Genomic DNA, 18,618 nt, shown 5'->3' with positions numbered 1-18,618 from the left:
AAACAACATGGTGGGTTGTTTATGAGGACTGGCTTCATCCCCGCCCCCACTGTTAATGGGGAGGTGCTGGTCTTTTGTGTGGGTTATAGTTACCCCAACCATGGTGACATTGATGAGGTGGCAGACGAACTGTGACATTGGTGGGGCGACTGAGGAACTGACACACTACAGTGATACTGATTAGGCAGCCGAGGGGCTGTGACATACAACGGTGACATTGATGAGGTGTCCGAGGAACCGTGACACCTATATTACCGAAGAAATGGGAAGGTTAAAAGTAACAATGGGCGGCAGTTTACTCGCCACGTGTGTCCTTCCTCTTGTGGGCAGTGATAGAGCCTCCGCCTGCCACCGTGCAGGGCGAGCCTCCATTCCCCGTGAGCACGTGTTGATGAACACAGCCGTATAAACACATATTTCTCTGCTACAGGTGTCTACTATGGGGCTTGACATAAACATACTACGAGACACCCTCCTGGGAGCGACGGCGGCGGCCTTCCTGCCTGCGCTGCGCCTTCTGCTGCTCACCGTATTTCCCGAAGCAGACCATCAACTTTATGAGATAAATGGTCCTCTCAATTCACAATACGATTTTATCATAGGTAAGAATATTGCTTTATATAAGAGTAATCAATTATGTGGTTAATTATAAATACTATCAGTTGGAAGCCTAATGCACGGTGGAGTGTGTATGATCTTAACTATATTTGCATCTGAGCGCTGTTCAATGCGATATAATGTATGGAGTGGCTAATCCAATATGTTCATGCAGAGGGTAGATAATTAACTTGATATCTTATACACAGTGGGTGGAGGGGCTAATCAAGCATCCTCCTCACAGTGGGTGGACTAACCAAGCATCCACTACACAGTGGGTGGCGGGACTAACTCATTATCCTCCACACAGTGGGTGGCAGGGCTAACTCATTATCCTCCACACAGTGGGTGGAGGGACAGCGGGGTGTGTGGTGGCGGCGAGGCTGTCGGAGGTGCCGGGGTGGCGGGTGCTGCTGCTGGAGGCTGGAGGTCCCCCGCCGCTGGAGACCAACGTCCCGGCCTTCCTCCCCATCTCCTTCGTCCCCGGGTACAGCGAGGACTGGGGATACAAAACCGTCCCTCAGAAGTATGCCTCTCTCAACTTCGCCAATCAGGTAAGTCACGATGAACCTTTCTCTGTGGACAACTTGACGGACCTAATAATTACGTAATGCTAGTAGGTTTTGGGTAAGTAATGAAGAAATATAACATATTTACTCACCATAATGTTGGTGCTGAATGTAGACCATGAAAACATATTTTTACTCTGAAATAATATAATTTTATAACGAAATTTGACGAAACTAAATGGCAGGTGATGCCAAAAGAAGTCGACGATCCAAGCGTACAATGTTGTGGAGCGACTTATCCAATTTATATTGTTGCCTGGAGGTTATATTAGGTTTGGTTAGGTTAGGTACAGGAGGCTGATATGCCAGCACATACTCTCCAGGCAACAATATATCTTGGTTAAGTTGCTACACAACAATCTCGCTTGGATCGTCGACTTCCTTTGGCATCACCTGCCACTTAATTTCATCTAATTCCGTTATAAAATGATATAATTTCAGAGTAAAAATGTGTTTTCATGTTCAATATTCAACACCAACATTATAGTGAGTAAATGTCATATTTCTTCATTACTTACGTAATGCTAGGAGGCTATCGGAAGTTTTTGGTAATTAGAAAGTATCCAACAAGTTGGGGGTCCCATGTCGTTGCCATTAAAAAGTTGAAAATATATAAAAGCATGCACTGATTAATTAGGAGCTCAACCCTGCAAGCATATCTTGTTCATATCTTGTTGCGTATACTTAAGTTAGTAATTATCTACCTGGGCATAGCTGGACAAAGGACGTTTATATAAGGGTGAATCGACGTTGATATCATTGATCCTCTGTTGATAACACTGAGACTGTTGATAGCGTTGAGTATTGTTGATACTAATGATCCTGTTAATACCATTGATACTCTCGATAACTTTGATCCTCTGTTAATTATTCGCATGTCTTGCCCGCTGGGATATATACCGACATTCACACCACAGGCGGCGAGGCAGCCGCAGGGGCGTGTATTAGGGGGCGGGTCCACTGTAAATGCGATGATGTACGTGAGAGGCAACAGGCGAGACTTCGACCGGTGGGCGGCGTTGGGTAACCCAGGCTGGGACTACCTCAGCGTCCTCCCTTACTTCATCAAGGCTGAGGACTACCGCGGGGAGGTCGGCGATACCGGTGAGATTATATATATATACACATACATACATAAAGAAATCACATTAACGTGATGTATCAATGAGAAAATCAGTACGGGGCCTTGAGGAATATTCCAACCTATGTGCTGGGTACTCCCAAGCAAACACCTTAGACCATGTAATATTCTAAGGCGTTTGCATGAGTTTGCATTTACACCCAGAGCATAGGCTCGAATGTCACCTACTGATTTTCTCATACATACACATTTTGCTCTCTGGGATTAATAAAGTGTTGGGTTTAAGCCCTATTAACCAAGGAAGAGTTCATATGGCCACCACAATAGCTTCATGACCAACCAGGAAGTATACTTTAGTCCTGAACACAAGACTAATGTAAACTTTCAGCATATGTACACCGAGATGTGGGATATACCTCATGGGGTACATACTCCTTGAGCTCCTAAATTGGCCATATGATCACAAGATACACTGCTGACGTGTTTTTAAGTTTCAAGTTTACCAGTGCTACAAGCAAGCTATTTTATAAACAAGTTTTTTAATAACTGTCCATAAATGCAGTTATTTGTTATATGTATCATTAACTTTGCCTCAGTTTTATAATAGCAAATACTGTATTGACACGATTATTTTTAATTTGACCAGGGCCACTGAGACAAATTCCTGGACTTTCTTTCTATAAGTGAACCAGTATTTTGTTTTAAACTTTCCCAATCTGACAATAATGCAAGACACGAGACGTTAGAATTAGTAATCAACGTGTTCTATCGAAGAGACTGACACCGCTCCCATGTATAATAAACGAGCCCTTGGAACAATTTGTTTACATTTCCTGATAGACTGTAACATGTGCTAGTTGTCTACCACTGATGAAATTGATTTACTGTGAAAGAAAACAACATTTTAAGAAAAAGACATTTCTGACATAATGCTTCATATAATTAACCCCAAGTCGTTGTTACAGAAGCCTTCCATGGCCGTGGTGGACCCATAGGCGTCACCCCGACACAAGTCACGCCTCTAACGAGAGCTTTTCTACAGGGCGGTCAGGAGCTCGGCTACTCTATTATAGACTACAATGGCCCAGAAAATCTAGGTATGTTGGTCCATTTATTTATGGTAACGAGTGAAAAATACATTAGTTTCCGCTTATATAGAATATATATTGAAGCGATAAATTTCTCGGTTAATATACGATTTGTAAATACAGTATTTATCCTTATTTGTACTGACCTACTGAGCAGCCTATTGACGGCTATACCTATGAATCAGGCGACACTGTCTATTAACTTTACTAAAAACCTTTGCTGCTGTGCATCATTCCGAATAATAAGCAGAATTTAAACTATCTTTATTATAATCGACCATAGTTCCTTTCTCCAGGATTTTCCGTGACAGCTTTCACCATCAAAGACGGGGTGAGGTCGTCCACTGCCAGGGAGTACTTAAGACCAGCAGCCTCCAGACCTAATCTTCACATTCTCCACAGTACCACAGTTCACAAGGTCAGTACATGTTTCTGTTTGTAGCAGAACGAATTATAACTATAACATGATTATTTCCTGTGTTGTGCCGGCTATATCTAGCAAAATATTATATTTTTTTAATAACAAAATGAATAACATTGTGTTATTTGTAATATTTTAGGAGAGAGAATAGACATACAGAGACCCGGGCAATGCGGCCCCCCCCCCACAATAATATATACTTAGATACTACCCTTTGTAAAAATCAAAATGTATTATAAAAAACGAATTTCATCATTCATATTCCGGTTTATACACAACGAGCACTCACAACACTGGTAGCTACACTTACAGTTTGTTGACTCTAGTCTGGCAACACGCTCATCACATTGCAGGAAATCATTACTTCTAAATATTAATTACAAAACTCATCATTTTCAGATTCTCTTCCGGAACAGGAGAACTGTTGGAGTTAGGTTTGAACACAAAGGAAAGGTGAGTAACTTTAAGTTATCTTCGTACTCTTAGATATCTTAAGAGTCAGGAGTGACTGTCAATACATCTCACCAGAATCCACAAGGTGGTCTGTCAGTTTAACTCTGTCCATGGAGGACGGAAGAAAATGTATATATGCTGGTTAGCATTGTAAAGGAGTGCCCACGTCTGTGGTACAAAAAAAATAGGCGCCCCTGCGAGCCACAATACAGAATCGGCCTTTTAAATGAGGTAAATGCAGTGTCTGCAGCCCTAAAGAAGACTCATACAAAGAATTACAATGATTGTGAGATTTGGATACCGGAGTACAATCGTTTCGGATGCGACAGGAAGTACAGACTACAGGGTGGGGTCAGCCAGAGACACTCATCTCGACTGAGGTGATAAATGCTACAAATGATATGGTAAAAGTGCTGATAATCAAAATAGAAATCCTAAATGTGGTTATTGGCCTTGTATATAAATCACCAGAGGCAAACTCTGAGCAGTTTAAAGACCAAATCAGGAAAAATAAAATATATACTTATTAGAAACCTCACAAACCTAGCCCCTAACCTCATCTTGCTTGGGAACTTCAACCTAAAATGTGTCAAATACAGTTAAATTTGAGGGAATCCCTGGAAGCAGTTTAAATGAACACACAAATGACAAAAAAACACCCTATACCTTATTTACACAATGATGAATTGGCGAGGAACTTAATGATTACATAAACCTGTAACTCAGATCACAATCTAATCGAAGTTCCAAGAAGCATGGGCAATAGACCTGTGAAGTCGGTCACATATCCAAGAGGAGAAGAATTCAGCAAATTCAGTTTTAATAGTAAACGAATTAACTGGGAACTAATAAATCAAGATCTTACAGAATGAAGCTGAGAGGAACAGCTAGAAAATCCAAACATAAATTAATGCTTCGAGAAAACATGCTCAATAGCGTTTGAACTATGCTGAAGCCTCCCTCTTGACCTCTAATATGACCAATACCTCTAAGAAAGAGAGAAAATTATACAAATTGCAGTTTAGAATTGCAAAGAACCACTATCACAGGCCATAATGTTATTTGGAGATGGAGCCTAGATATGGGTGTTATCCCTAACATGATTAAAACAACGGATAACGCCACTCTACAAAAGAGGTAATACAGCAGAGGCAGACAATTATAGACCAATAGTTCTAACATCATACAAAACAAAATCTTCGTTAGTGTGCCAATAAACAATCGAATGGCACACCCGGGACCAAAAGATGTGACGGCTCTCCAATGTCCGAACTAGTCCAGCTAGGTCAGCCGATTGATCCAGCCGAGCAGTACTGAATCTCCCGATTAATCTCTACCCCTAATAAAGCATGTTTTATGAGCCGCAGTTTCTTGGGCAAATTTAGCTTCCAGGTGTAGGTAGACTGAGAATTAGGGTCTCTATGCACGGCAAAAACACGGATGAGACTGTCACAAGGCCCAGGTTTCAGCCTTACTACTTTGTCACTTTAGGCCAGACAGGAAGCTTTATAAGCCACCCTAAGCTTCCCCCACGAAATCATTGAAGCACTCAAGCCCCTTTCGCTATGGCAAGGCACCGCCCATTACTGCCTTTATACAGGCTCATACAATATACAGTATAACTATTTATATTATTAATATGTAATTAAACTATTGTTTTAAGAACTGATATCATATACCTCCCATTATACGTATTCATATACCTCATTAAAAACAGTATATTTGACCCACGGTTTCTGAAAAGGATACAGTACTATGTGGTAACTAGCAGACTGTTGTTGTGACTCCGATAACCCGCCCTCGTTATTTTCTTCAAATATTCCTGCGCAGGCCTTAAGCTTCTCTCTGGCTGGGTCACTAAGTGTTACTAATTTCTGTCTTACTTAGGCGATGGATACACACATATTTATGACTTATGTTGGCTTCAGGAACATTCAAGATTATATATATTTCTAAAATCCACATCATGTAGAAAATCTCTCATATTATCAGTGTTTTTCCAAATAATATCTGAAGCTAAAACGGTAGGCTACGCTCTGCAGCTGCTGACGGTGGGAGCGAGGAGGGAAGTCATACTGTCTGCCGGCCCAGTTGAATCACCCAAGTTACTCATGTTGTCCGGAGTTGGACCCAAGGAACACCTCTACCAGCATAAAGTAAGTGTCTCTGTTAATTGTCCTATGAAGTCTTGACTAAGGAGTGAAACTATTGTTACAAGTGTAATGGTTGCCGGAGAATCTTTGAGATGTGACCCAATACGGGTCCAGGACGGACTGAAACGACGTCGCTTTTCAAAGTTATTTTATTTCTAAGCTAAGTTATTTTTTTCAGCTATGTTATTGTGACTTATTTTCTGTATGTGTGCGATTTCAGGTGCATATAAATAGAAGGTCTATAATCTTATGCAGATTCCTTTAATAATTTTTATTTTTATTTATTTTAATGTTCCCAATTTAAACATTAAAGAATATTAACAATTACTATATTAATTTTACTCTATCATTATTATTCTTGTCCCAATGTTTATATCCTAATGCTAAGTTCGGCAACAAAGAATTGTTTTGAATAGCCTATTTGACAAATGATTGTTTTACTGTGTAAAATAATACAAAAAACATCAGAATTACAATACAATCACAATCAATTAAAATTGTTATCAAACTCTACTTGCTCTTAGCTATAAGACTTGCCAGAAATGCTGAATGCAATTAGGCGTCTTGTGAAGACCTCAAACTATAAATGAATAAGCTTAAACATAATTTTGACAGCCTATTGATTTTGCTTTTGCGGTCTAAATCGAGTTTATGGAATTGTAAATTAATCCTTACCATGGGCTTTGACGTTGTAAACATCTTTTCAACACGATGATTCTAAGTGAAAGCATTAATAGGCACAATCCTGTCAACCACTACACATTCTTATTCTTAATATATTTGCTTAGAAATAGAAAACGACAGTATGAAGATTGACTACGACATTTGTCACGGGTACTATGTTAGTTTAGTTCATTTATTATGCATCCCATACCCATCCTGTGGGTGGTAGAGGAAAGAGTTAGAGAAGCACATAATGGGCTCAGGGACCCTAAAAATTCATTTAGCTAAGCAAGTTACAGTTTTGATGAGCAGGGTACAAAATTCAATGCACATCGTCACATCAACAATGGGCTCGAGACCGACCACAAGTACAGCCTCTAAATTAAGCACTGTAAGGTAATGTTAAGCATTGGGTACTATGTAATAATTATTATTATGACAGCAATGTCATAGTTAATCTTCATATTAACGTTTTCTATTTCTAAGAAAATATGTTAAAAGGAGAATGTATAATTGGCTAACTATAATAAAGATAATATTCTTTACGGTTCCTATAGAACTGTAGTCTACGTCCTTGCGTCACAACCGAAGGAAGAAGGGTTTAATCACAAGACTAGACAGAAACGGTTGGGCACATTTCTTTTCACCTGATGCCTCTGCTCACCTAGCAATAAAAACAGGTGCCCGAGAGTTAGGCTACCAAGGATTGCATTCTGGAGAAGACAGTAGCTGGAGTAGGGTCTAGGACATGAGAAAAGTAAGGCTTCCTCTACGTCATCGCCACGCTGTAAACCAACGTAATCTGACGAAAATAAGAAATCAAATGTTGTGTTGTATATATGGTGAGAGTACGAGGTGTGTGTTGTGATCGATTGATAGAGATTAAGCCACACACAAGAGGCGGCACGGGCATGAATAGCCCGTAATGTGTGTTGTCGACAACGGGAATTCTTATTTTATCTGATGTTCTTCCCACTTCTGCTTAGGATAGGAAGCCCGTTACGTTTATCGACGTCCCCTCACCCCCAAGCCAACAAATAGTCTTCCCCAGGATGCAACCCACAACAGGTGCCTAACTCCTGGGTACTTATTTACTGCTAGGTGAACAGCGACATTAGGAGAAAAAACTCGTCCTAATCGGGGATTAAACCCGGGTCCTGGTTGTGAGCCGAGGATGCGGACCATTATGCAACAGTGTAGAGGTCTGCAACAAGACATCAATCTTACAATTCTAAATCAATACAGGGTAAATGATTACTACATACAAGCACGGATGAGTATGGGGTGCACAATAAACTAACCGCCTCCGGCGGCAACAATCAAAATCATAATACATACAATATACCGATTGAAATAGGCAAAATGAACTGGAATAACCTCCTTGAATTGGGAGAAAGTAGGAAGAGAGGACATGGGTGCAGGAAACGGGAAATGCAAATGAACCGAAGAAACGCAATAATAATATATTTACAAAAATACATGGAAGTGTATGAGGGATTTCGATAAGCCAAAGGCTTCCTGTCCTGTCAAACAGGAACAAGACACTTAACACCTAAGCAAACAGACCACCTTCATCCACAACTTCCAAGCCAGACTCGACAAAAACTAGAATGTCAAGAAAGTTCCAATAAAATGTACGAGGAACAAGGCTAGTTAGTATGCGGGCCTCACTTCCTCGTAGTCACTGTTTAGTAAGCCCTCATGAACAGAATAATACTTGTTAACAAAAAAAAAGTAATTACAAAAGGTTTTAAGTTGTAAACCCTATTTTTGTAATAACGAAAACTGTATTCTACAGTGATAAGGTTGTGACTGCCAAACTAACCTCATCAATCCTGAGAAGATCATCAGCTTAACAGCAGTGTTCTTAACCAGATAACACAACAACCAGCTTGTCTCTAATGTTTGTAATGTTTACAGCTGAAGGTGGTGGCAGACGTACCAGGTGTTGGCCAGAATGTTCACGATCACGTGGAAGTTTTAGGGCTCAGCTGGCTGGGGGTGAAGGGCACCTCTGCATTGGGCTTAATTGAGACATTCAACCCCGTTTCTTTCGTGCAGTACAAGACCACTAGAGAAGGTTAGTGTCTATATTATGCATTCTTCTTTAATGTTATGTCTGATTCTTAAAGTGAGGACTTTAACCTCATTCAAAAAACACGACGGTTTCTAAAGATGTTTACGATACAATTGTGAATTCAATAATTCTGAGTGTTTATGAGGCTAGGGAAGGAGGGAAAGGGGGCCCAAGAGTGCATGAAGGAGTACCATGGCCCAGAGAGATGTTATGATTCAGTATAGGTGATTAGATGCAACTATTGCTCTACTTTGTTGCAGCAGTGGTTGGTTTAGCGAACGTAATTTATGTACCGGGTTTATGAGACACGAGACTGAAAAGAAGTGATAATGAGAAATGTGGTAAATATGATTTAACTGCAATATGCTGTAATAAATAGGAGTATTGATGGAGTGTGAAATTCAACCGATACACTACAGATTACCAACAACCGTAAGGAACTGAATTGTTTAGATTAGTATGATTAATTTACCTTGAAAGATTAGCCACTCAGTCAACCTCAACAGTCTATTCAACCTATTGTATCACGGAGGGTTAAATTGAGTTCGAAATAGAGATAAAATACAGGAGCATGGAAAGAAAGTATCCGAGATGATGTTAATATATGATATGATATATGTTAATATATATATGATAGTTAATGGGGGAGGCATCTCTATAAGGTGACCAAGTGGCCGGTGTATCATGTCTCTCCATGTGACCATGTTCGGCATGTTCACCACTGTGCCACTAAATCACGCTCATGTCATGATATAAGCGATCGTTTTGACTGCTTATATTTTTCTATTCACTAGGACCCGTGGCTGCACCACCTTTAAATTTCCAAAATGCTTGGGTTAAGGTGTCGCCGGAGGGTGATCCATTATGGCCAGACGTTCAACTGCTTTTCATTGGTGCAACTATTGCCTATGACAAAGGCACTCTGAATCCTGCCTTGTGGGGATTTGATACGAAGGTTAGTCAATTTTTTCCTCAAGTCTAATACTGTATCGTGTAGGCTTATTTGTTACAACCCAGTGCCTATATTCATATCCTGTTCTGTAAATACATAATGCAATTTATCATTAATACTCCGCTTCCAACTTTCATGGAGAGGGTATTTGTACATAGAAGATAGGAAAAGAGCAGAGGATAAGAGAAAAGTCAGATCCATTCACATACTAAATATTCCATACTAAATACCATAACAGAAAACCACGACCCAGAGAACACTTTATAACGACACTTTACCACTCCATGCGACAAATGTGTAAAGCGCTCTAAGGTCTGCAAGGACTGCGCTCTATGCCCGATGTCCCAAGTGACTGAGCACTGTTCATTGTCCTCAAATCTCTCTCATGCTGGCTAAGCGCTTTTTCTTCATAATTACCATTCCTTACAGTCAATACCTGCCATACACATAGATATTTCCTCAAAGCAAATGACTTTGACCTTGCCTTGTCCCTAATCACTTCTCGCGCCCTGTTTACTCTCTGCTTCCTCACACACTCATCATGGCCCCCTTTCTTCTTGGCCTTCCCCCACCCTAAAATTCATTAGAATACACTCCCTTCACCACAATTACCATCCATTCGTTCAGTAAGACCAAGCCATGTCGGCACACACTTCAGTCTTACAAGTCACTCACGTTTGCAATTCACATCCTTCTATTACACCATTCTATCCTCTTAACACCACATACGCTTCTATTATCTTAGTACCACACACGCTTCTCAAAGGTTTGTTTGACTGTGGTCCAGTTTCCTCTGGTAGAAAACATGTAGATTTTTGTGACTGATTAGCTTTATTTTAGATGCAACGAAAGAAGTTTCCAGAGTAGTACACTGTGTCCTGACAGATGTATCACGAGTACTTGGGGGAGATATACGGACGAGACGGGTTCTGCATCAGACCAATGATTGTGCTGCCCAAGAGTCGAGGCACCATCACTCTCAGGTCCGCAGACGTTTATGAACACCCAGATATTGACCCTCGGCTGCTTTCCCATCCAGATGATGTTAGGACCCTAGTCGAAGGTGAGTAAACTGATTTCTTTCACTAAAATAGTACCAATATTACAATACGGTAGTTGACTATTCAATATATTTCGAGGCCTTACTCTGAGCTATACTTCATCATATCTTAACAACAGACACCAAGGCATAGTCATCAATGACATAACTTTTCTCAGTCTCCCATTAACTACTAAAGTGCCACAAGACGGCATTTTAGGACCTATTCTATTTCTTACATACAATCAATTGCAAAAAGTTTCTAACCTTCTTGAACCTATACTTCTGGATTTATTGAAACACTACTTTCATTAAATTTAAATTTTGCCCCTAGGGGCAAGTTTACTGGGCAGGTCAAGGCAGTGTCTGTCACTCTCGCCACAGATTCTGCAGCTCCAGCTGTTGTTTCCATCTCCATGAATATCTGTATCCAAGAACTATAATTAAACTCTGTCTTCAGAAAACACACAAGTCCATTTGTTCAATTCGCTGAATATGTTGAACTGATACACTCAATCCACACATTTTCTGGTGTTATTTACGTTTACAAATAATTATTCCTCTATTCTAATCTTATGAAACTCTTCCTAGATGGATGTAATAGGATCCTTGAACATTATATAATAAAAATCTCATATTCCCAGTCAAACTAAGCCTATGTAAACACGACCCAATATATGGAACTCTAATGAAAAAATAAACCAATACTGTATTCAAAAGTAAAACAACGAAATACCTAATTTCGTTACAATAGTAATACCATCTGGAGCTACCAACTCACCCAGTAATTTACTAGCTAGAAATACAAATAAATCAATATCATTTCTTATTATCACCACTTTATATTAATATAGTAATTATGTGAATCCAAATTCTGTCATTATATACCTGTCACTACATACATTTTTGTTATAAGATCGTCTGTTTCACTTTGTAATGTAAAATTCCTTGCAAATTCTTTTAATTTTAAGACCTGCCCGAAATGCTATACTTGTTAGTTAGTGGCTTTGCAAGAATGTACCATTTAATTACCAACATATATACACTCACAACTCACTGTACCTCTTTTGCATATATGCAAATAATAAAAAAATGAATAATTATCCAACATATACTCCAAAAATTATAGTATACTGACTGGGTTAAATGTACAAACTAATATACTCCCCAAAAAGTTCACGTTTTGTACTATTGATTTTGAAAAGAGCCGGATAAATTTAGCAACAACTAAACCTAACCTTTCCTAGACCTATCCATTACCACGTAGCTTTTATTATTTATAAATACTATTTTTGGTTTATAGCTTGTTAAACTTCCAAGGTCATTTTCTATAGTCACCAATATTTATTAATAGCTAGAGATAAAATACATTTGTTACTGCAATACATGACAATGTTTTATTGAAATATGGATTACCATAAGAACAAATATCTTATAAGAGCATTTCACTTACAAGAGTTTGTTACTTCCCAAAAGGGGTAAAGTTTGCCTTGGCGCTTGGCAACACCTCTGCCTTCGTCAACAACTTTGGAGCAGAGTTCTATGATAAGGTAAAACGATGTCTTCTATGCTGTTTCGGTACAAATTTCATGCCTGAAATTTGGACTCGGTATTTATTCAATTAAGAATTTTCTTGACGGTACAGTTCTTCACAAAATTCAAATACTTGTCCAAAATCTCAGAAGGAATAGCATTGAAGACAGATTCTATAAATTTGTATTGGTATTAGCATTTATAATACTTGTGTCCATATATATAATATGAAAATATGTGAATTAGTAAGATAAGTTAATCTGGAGTAAGCTAACTATCTCCGTTCCTTCATAGCCTCTCCCTGGATGCACTGGGGAGATATACGGCTCAGACGCCTACTGGGTTTGTTATGTTCGTCATATGTCTACAACCTTCTACCATCTTGCTGGAGGCTGCAAGATGGCCCCAGCCTCAGACCCTTATAGTGTGGTGGATCATAGACTCAGGTATGTCCAATTCTGCCCGAAATGCTATGCGTGCTAGTGGCTTTGCGCGAATGTACCAATTAATCACCAAATCTACCTTCTTGTACACAAGTAAATAAGAGGGAATAAAAACACTGAGACATGCATGAAGCCTGAGAACACGAATGGGTCAAACTGGAAGAGGTAGTGAAAATGGACAGATATGTTGACTGAAACTTAGAGCGTAATGAAAGGGTATGTGTAGTGCAAATGAGGCTAAAATCTATGAGAAATACCGAGGGGTAAGAAAAGAATGCAGAGGTAACACCTTAATAGTGCTATCTCTTATGATAGAAGCCAATGTCACCAAATTATTTGCAATACAAGACATACAAACCGACTTTGAATGGAATTCCTACATAAAACTAGTATGTTTGAAGTAAAAAGTTATATATTTTAAGTATATTCCTGAATTTTAGTGTGTGTAACTATTTAAACAGTATGCCTAGGACATTACTTTAAAATGCTGTGATTTAATAATACAATTCCACAACTACTTACCAGTGGCCCGCATATCCAACATTACACTTCATATTAGTCTCTAGTGCACACTGTATATAGTCACAATAACATCTTCCCTTCCCTCTTCACATGCAGCTTAGTTCTCAAATGACATGGATTACGAATGCCTGCCTTATTATTCCACAGATTAAATGAGTTTTGGTGGATATAAACATGAGCTACCTGGCATGGGCCAAAAGGCCTTCTGTAGTTGTATATACGGTAATTCTAACATTATTTACTAATAGTAATATAGTTTGGTCAGATGCTAAAGTTATTTATGGTGGAACTTATCTGGTTTAGCATTTTGAATCAAGTGTAAAAACTTCATTATTATATGTGTTTACGTCTGACTGGGCAGGGTTCGCGGCGTGTTTGGGCTGCGGGTGGTGGGCGCCGCCATCATGCCCTTCGTCACCAACGGCAACACCAACGCTCCCACCATCATGATTGCTGAGAAGGCCAGTGACATGATCAAGCAAGACTGGAGCGGCTAGGCAGCGCTCAACACAAGAGTAACAATGGAAAACTCTACCAGGCATCATGTCAATATTAGGTAGACTAATTCTCATCAAGAAGTACAGGAAAATGTAATATCTACCCAGCTGACGAAAGAAGTCAAAGAACCAAGTTCACCAGATCTCGTCAATAAATGCTACACCAGTCAGCCTGGTTTTGCCTCGCTACACATAACAACAACTCGCCTTACCTAAGGAACTCAGGAACATCTGCACAGCACCCAGGGCCTTCAGTCACGCCAACCTGTGTGAGTAAATTATGTAATCAATCACAGATAATTGTTCATCGGCAGACTATACTCGAGGTCCAAAGACCTGCCCCCTAAGTGCGAGTCTTTCCCAACACCAGCCGTAGAAACGACCACTCAGGAGTAAAGGAGCGGGAGACCATATGTACAAATTATATACTATAAAGGCAATCGATTATTAGGCCTATCAGATGAGTTAGCATGTAACATTATTAATTCAAGTTTGCCTCCCAACGGAGCGCAGCAGCATCCCACAATGGGAGTAGACAGGCCTGTCTACTCCCTCTAATATATAGGAAGTGGCAGATATGCTACACGTGCCCCAATTTCTTCGCCTTTTAAGTCACATGTATTTTCAAATGTAACGTGTTAAATACTCCTCTCTTGGTAGTGTGTGTGTGCGCGTTTGTGTGAAGTTGGAATGGTCCATAAACAACAATTTTTAACAGTATTAATGTGCCAGTATTATCCTGTATTTTGTAACTTGACTTATTTAAACCATGTATACAGGTACTCTTATTAACATCAGCCTAAAATAAACGTTTATTTATATTTTTATTATTTAATAATACTGTATTAATATTAATACACAGTTTAATCACACTAACGTGACTGCATCAGTGAGAAAATCCATACGAGCCGTGATGAGGGTTCGAACCCAGGCGGTGGATGTTCCCACGCACACGCTCTAGTGACTAGACCACGACATGGTATAAGGATTGTAACCTGGAGTTCTACTGAACCCACCAGGATTTCCTGAGGCTTCTACTGAAGCCGGAACAGGATTTTCACAATCCTGTTCCAATCACACAAACCCACGCGTGTGCGAGGGAACACCCACCGCATAGATTCGAACCCTCATCACTGTTCCTATGGATTTTCTCATTAATATTAATAATATTATTCACACCTGATCTCATACCGTTACACTGAACATAGCACATCTGACTCAATTTAGTAATAAACAATCACATCTGATTACAACAGCTATCAGAGAGGTTAAACGGGCATAACTAAAATCAGACTGCATAATATAAGCCACCCTTATAACATATGTCAATATTTACTGCTAACTGGACAAATATTCTTTCTAAATGAAAAAAAACAGTAAAAATTTTAAACGACAGCTTCACATTATTGTTCCATTAGGGAATTAATATATTGCAGCCTATCCTCCTATTTTGGTAGTACTTATAGTAACGATGAGGACCTTAGTACTTATACCGACGTACAACGCAATGAGAAAGTAGAAATCAGTACTGTTGAATTTGGACAAACCGGAAAAGATTTTCTATGTTACAAAGACAAACTAAACTAACCAAACCTAACACGATATCTATGTATTTACGTCTGTAGCTTAGCTTAATATTTTAAAAGCACTACGATCACCTTCTGTGGTTGTTCAATAAATCCCTGAACTGTATGTTTCACAAATCTTTCACCCTGTCCATGGAGGACAGAAGAAATTGTAAATATGCTAGTTAGCATTGTAAATGTGTGGCCACGTCTATGGTAGAAAAAAAAATATCCGAGGCCTAATATAGTACATATGTGTGTGCTATATTAGGCCTAGGAATATTTAAGTTTATTTTTTAGCTTAACTCTTATGAAGTGAATAATACCAAATTCTACGATCTAATTGCTTAATACGTCAATCCTTGTACTATAGTGCACAGAGTTAAAAATACTATTCTCGAAACAGAAGAATATTTGTATATTGGAGAACCTTTGTGAAGCCTAGTCTCCAAATTATCGAAGGCAAATTATAAAAATATATGTATATATTAAATGCTGCTAGGTATACTGTTATTATTTCTTTTTAACAAAAAGCGAAACAATTTTTATAAACAGGTAAAACGTTTTGATATTATATTTTATGTTTGCCAACAAGATAACACTAAGTCTTTCTGGAGCATAGGTTAAATCTGGAAAATATATAGATGAGTATTATTATTGCATATGATCTCTAACCTTTATATAACCATTTTCCGCACTCCATGACCAATAATTTATAAACTTTCTAAGGTGAAGAAAAACAGATTGGGGCCAATTCTGCACCAACCCTCCCCTTCAGCAAACAATTGTAACAATTTGCAACATTGTCACAGAATAGTGGCTATTTGATGACAAATGGCTACATCGGGATACAAAATACTTTCACACGACCTTCATCGCTGAAACTATTTTCACTACATACTATCTTCATCACTGTAACCATCTTCACTGTACGCTATTTTCACCACTTTAACCATCTTCACATTGTCAGCATCAATGCAACCTTCACAAGACGGTCTTCACCACTGTAATCATTTTCACTTCAGGGTGTTAGAATCACTGTAGTATCACTAATACCATCACACTTCTTCATGTAGTATCTTCACACTTTTCAGTGTACATAACCCTGGCGAGTTTGGAGTACATGGCTAACTATTTCATTAAATCTGGGAACTGGGCAAAGGAACATATAAATACATAATAAAAACGAGAGAGATAGGGAGAGAATTGAAAAGAGAGAAAGAGAGAGAGAGGAAGAATTGAGAAAAGAGAGAAAGAGAGAGGAAGAATTGAGAAAAGAGAGAAAGAGAGGAAAAATTTAGAAGAGAGAGGGTGTGTGTGGAGGGGGGGGGGTAGCTACCATCAAATAGAGCAGACTAGGGCAAGGCAGACATGCCCCCCACCCCCCCACCCCTACCTTCAACACCCCCTCTGTCTTCTTGACCTACATAATGCTAAAATGTTAAGACTATGCTGACTCACTGTTCACTAAAGTCCTTATAAGTCTGGTCCTGAACTCAGTAACTTTTAATCTAACTATATACTTTATTTTATAAAATAAAATTGTAGCAAGGGAGGAGCCCTATCTCAATTGTATTTTCAAAATTAAATATGGCTCATTTTTTAAATATATACAATGGAATGCAGTGGTTCAGATAAATTGAAGCTATATGTTTTCTTTCTTTCATTCTTTTCCATTTCACTGTGGATTTTTCTGCATATTTTATATATATATATATATATATATATATATATATATATATATATATATATATATATATATATATATATATATATGTATGTATGTATATATATATATATATATATGTATATATATATATATATATATATATATATATATATATATATATATATGTCGTACCTAGTAGCCAGAACGCACTTCTGAGCCTACTATGCAAGGCCCGATTTGCCTAATAAGCCAAGTTTTCCTGAATTAATATATTTTCTCTAATTTTTTTCTTATGAAATGATAAAGCTACCCATTTCATTATGTATGAGGTCAATTTTTTGTTATTGGAATTAAAATTAACGTAGATATATGACCGAACCTAACCAACCCTACCTAACCTAACCTAACCTATCTCTATAGGTTAGGTTCGGTTAGGTAGCCGAAAAAGTTAGGTTAGGTTAGGTTAGGTTAGGTAGGTTAGGTAGTCGAAAAACAATTATTTCATGAAAACTTGGCTTATTAGGCAAATCGGGCCTTGCAATGTAGGCTGAGAAGTGTGTTCTGGCTACTAGGTACGACATATATATATATATATATATATATATATATATATATATATATATATAATATATATATATATATATATATATATATATATATATATATATATATATATATATATATGTCGTACCTAGTAGCCAGAACACACTTCTCAGCCTACATTGCAAGGCCCGATTTGCCTAATAAGCCAAGTTTTCATGAAATAATTGTTTTTCGACTACCTAACCTACCTAACCTAACCTAACCTAACTTTTTCGGCTACCAAACCTAACCTAACCTATAAAGATAGGTTAGGTTAGGTTAGGTAGGGTTGGTTAGGTTCGGTCATATATCTACATTAATTTTAACTCCAATAAAAAAAATTGACCTCATACATAATGAAATGGGTAGCTTTATCATTTCATAAGAAAAAAATTAGAGAAAATATATTAATTCAGGAAAACTTGGCTTATTAGGCAAATCGGGCCTTGCATAGTAGGCTCAGAAGTGCGTTCTGGCTACTAGGTACGACATATATATATATATATATATATATATATATATATATATATATATATATATATATATATATATATATATATATATATATATATACATATATATATATATATATATACATACATATATATATATATATATATATATATATATATATATATATATATATATATATATATCTAATGTGATTAACTCTGTGATCTAAACTTCATACAGTGAATCACTGAATGGAACACA

General features: G+C 38.1%; 1 protein-coding gene and 1 long non-coding RNA gene across 2 annotated transcripts in view; one reads left to right on the top strand and one right to left on the bottom strand.

Annotated features, from left to right (window-relative positions):
* Positions 1-18,618, bottom strand: part of LOC138366618 (uncharacterized) — a 120,928-nt gene that overhangs the window by 91,533 nt on the left and 10,777 nt on the right. Inside the window, exon 2 of the long non-coding RNA XR_011229192.1 lies at positions 14,301-14,353. This is a non-coding gene — a long non-coding RNA (uncharacterized lncRNA). The remainder of the gene's footprint in view (positions 1-14,300; positions 14,354-18,618) is intronic.
* LOC138366617 (glucose dehydrogenase [FAD, quinone]-like) lies at positions 435-14,909 on the top strand. The gene is made up of 13 exons (XM_069327739.1): positions 435-602; positions 943-1,151; positions 2,084-2,270; positions 3,213-3,344; positions 3,632-3,753; positions 4,156-4,209; positions 6,252-6,365; positions 8,946-9,105; positions 9,897-10,057; positions 10,940-11,117; positions 12,570-12,643; positions 12,921-13,072; positions 13,953-14,909. The coding sequence occupies exons 1-13, from the start codon at positions 440-442 to the stop codon at positions 14,086-14,088; spliced, it is 1,842 nt and encodes a 613-aa protein (XP_069183840.1). The 5' UTR covers positions 435-439; the 3' UTR covers positions 14,089-14,909.

Source organism: Procambarus clarkii, chromosome 20 (genome assembly GCF_040958095.1).
Source record: "Procambarus clarkii isolate CNS0578487 chromosome 20, FALCON_Pclarkii_2.0, whole genome shotgun sequence".
NCBI lineage: Eukaryota > Metazoa > Arthropoda > Malacostraca > Decapoda > Cambaridae > Procambarus > Procambarus clarkii.
The sequence above is the reverse complement of the archived record's forward strand: the minus strand, read 5'-3'. Positions and strand labels throughout refer to the sequence as shown.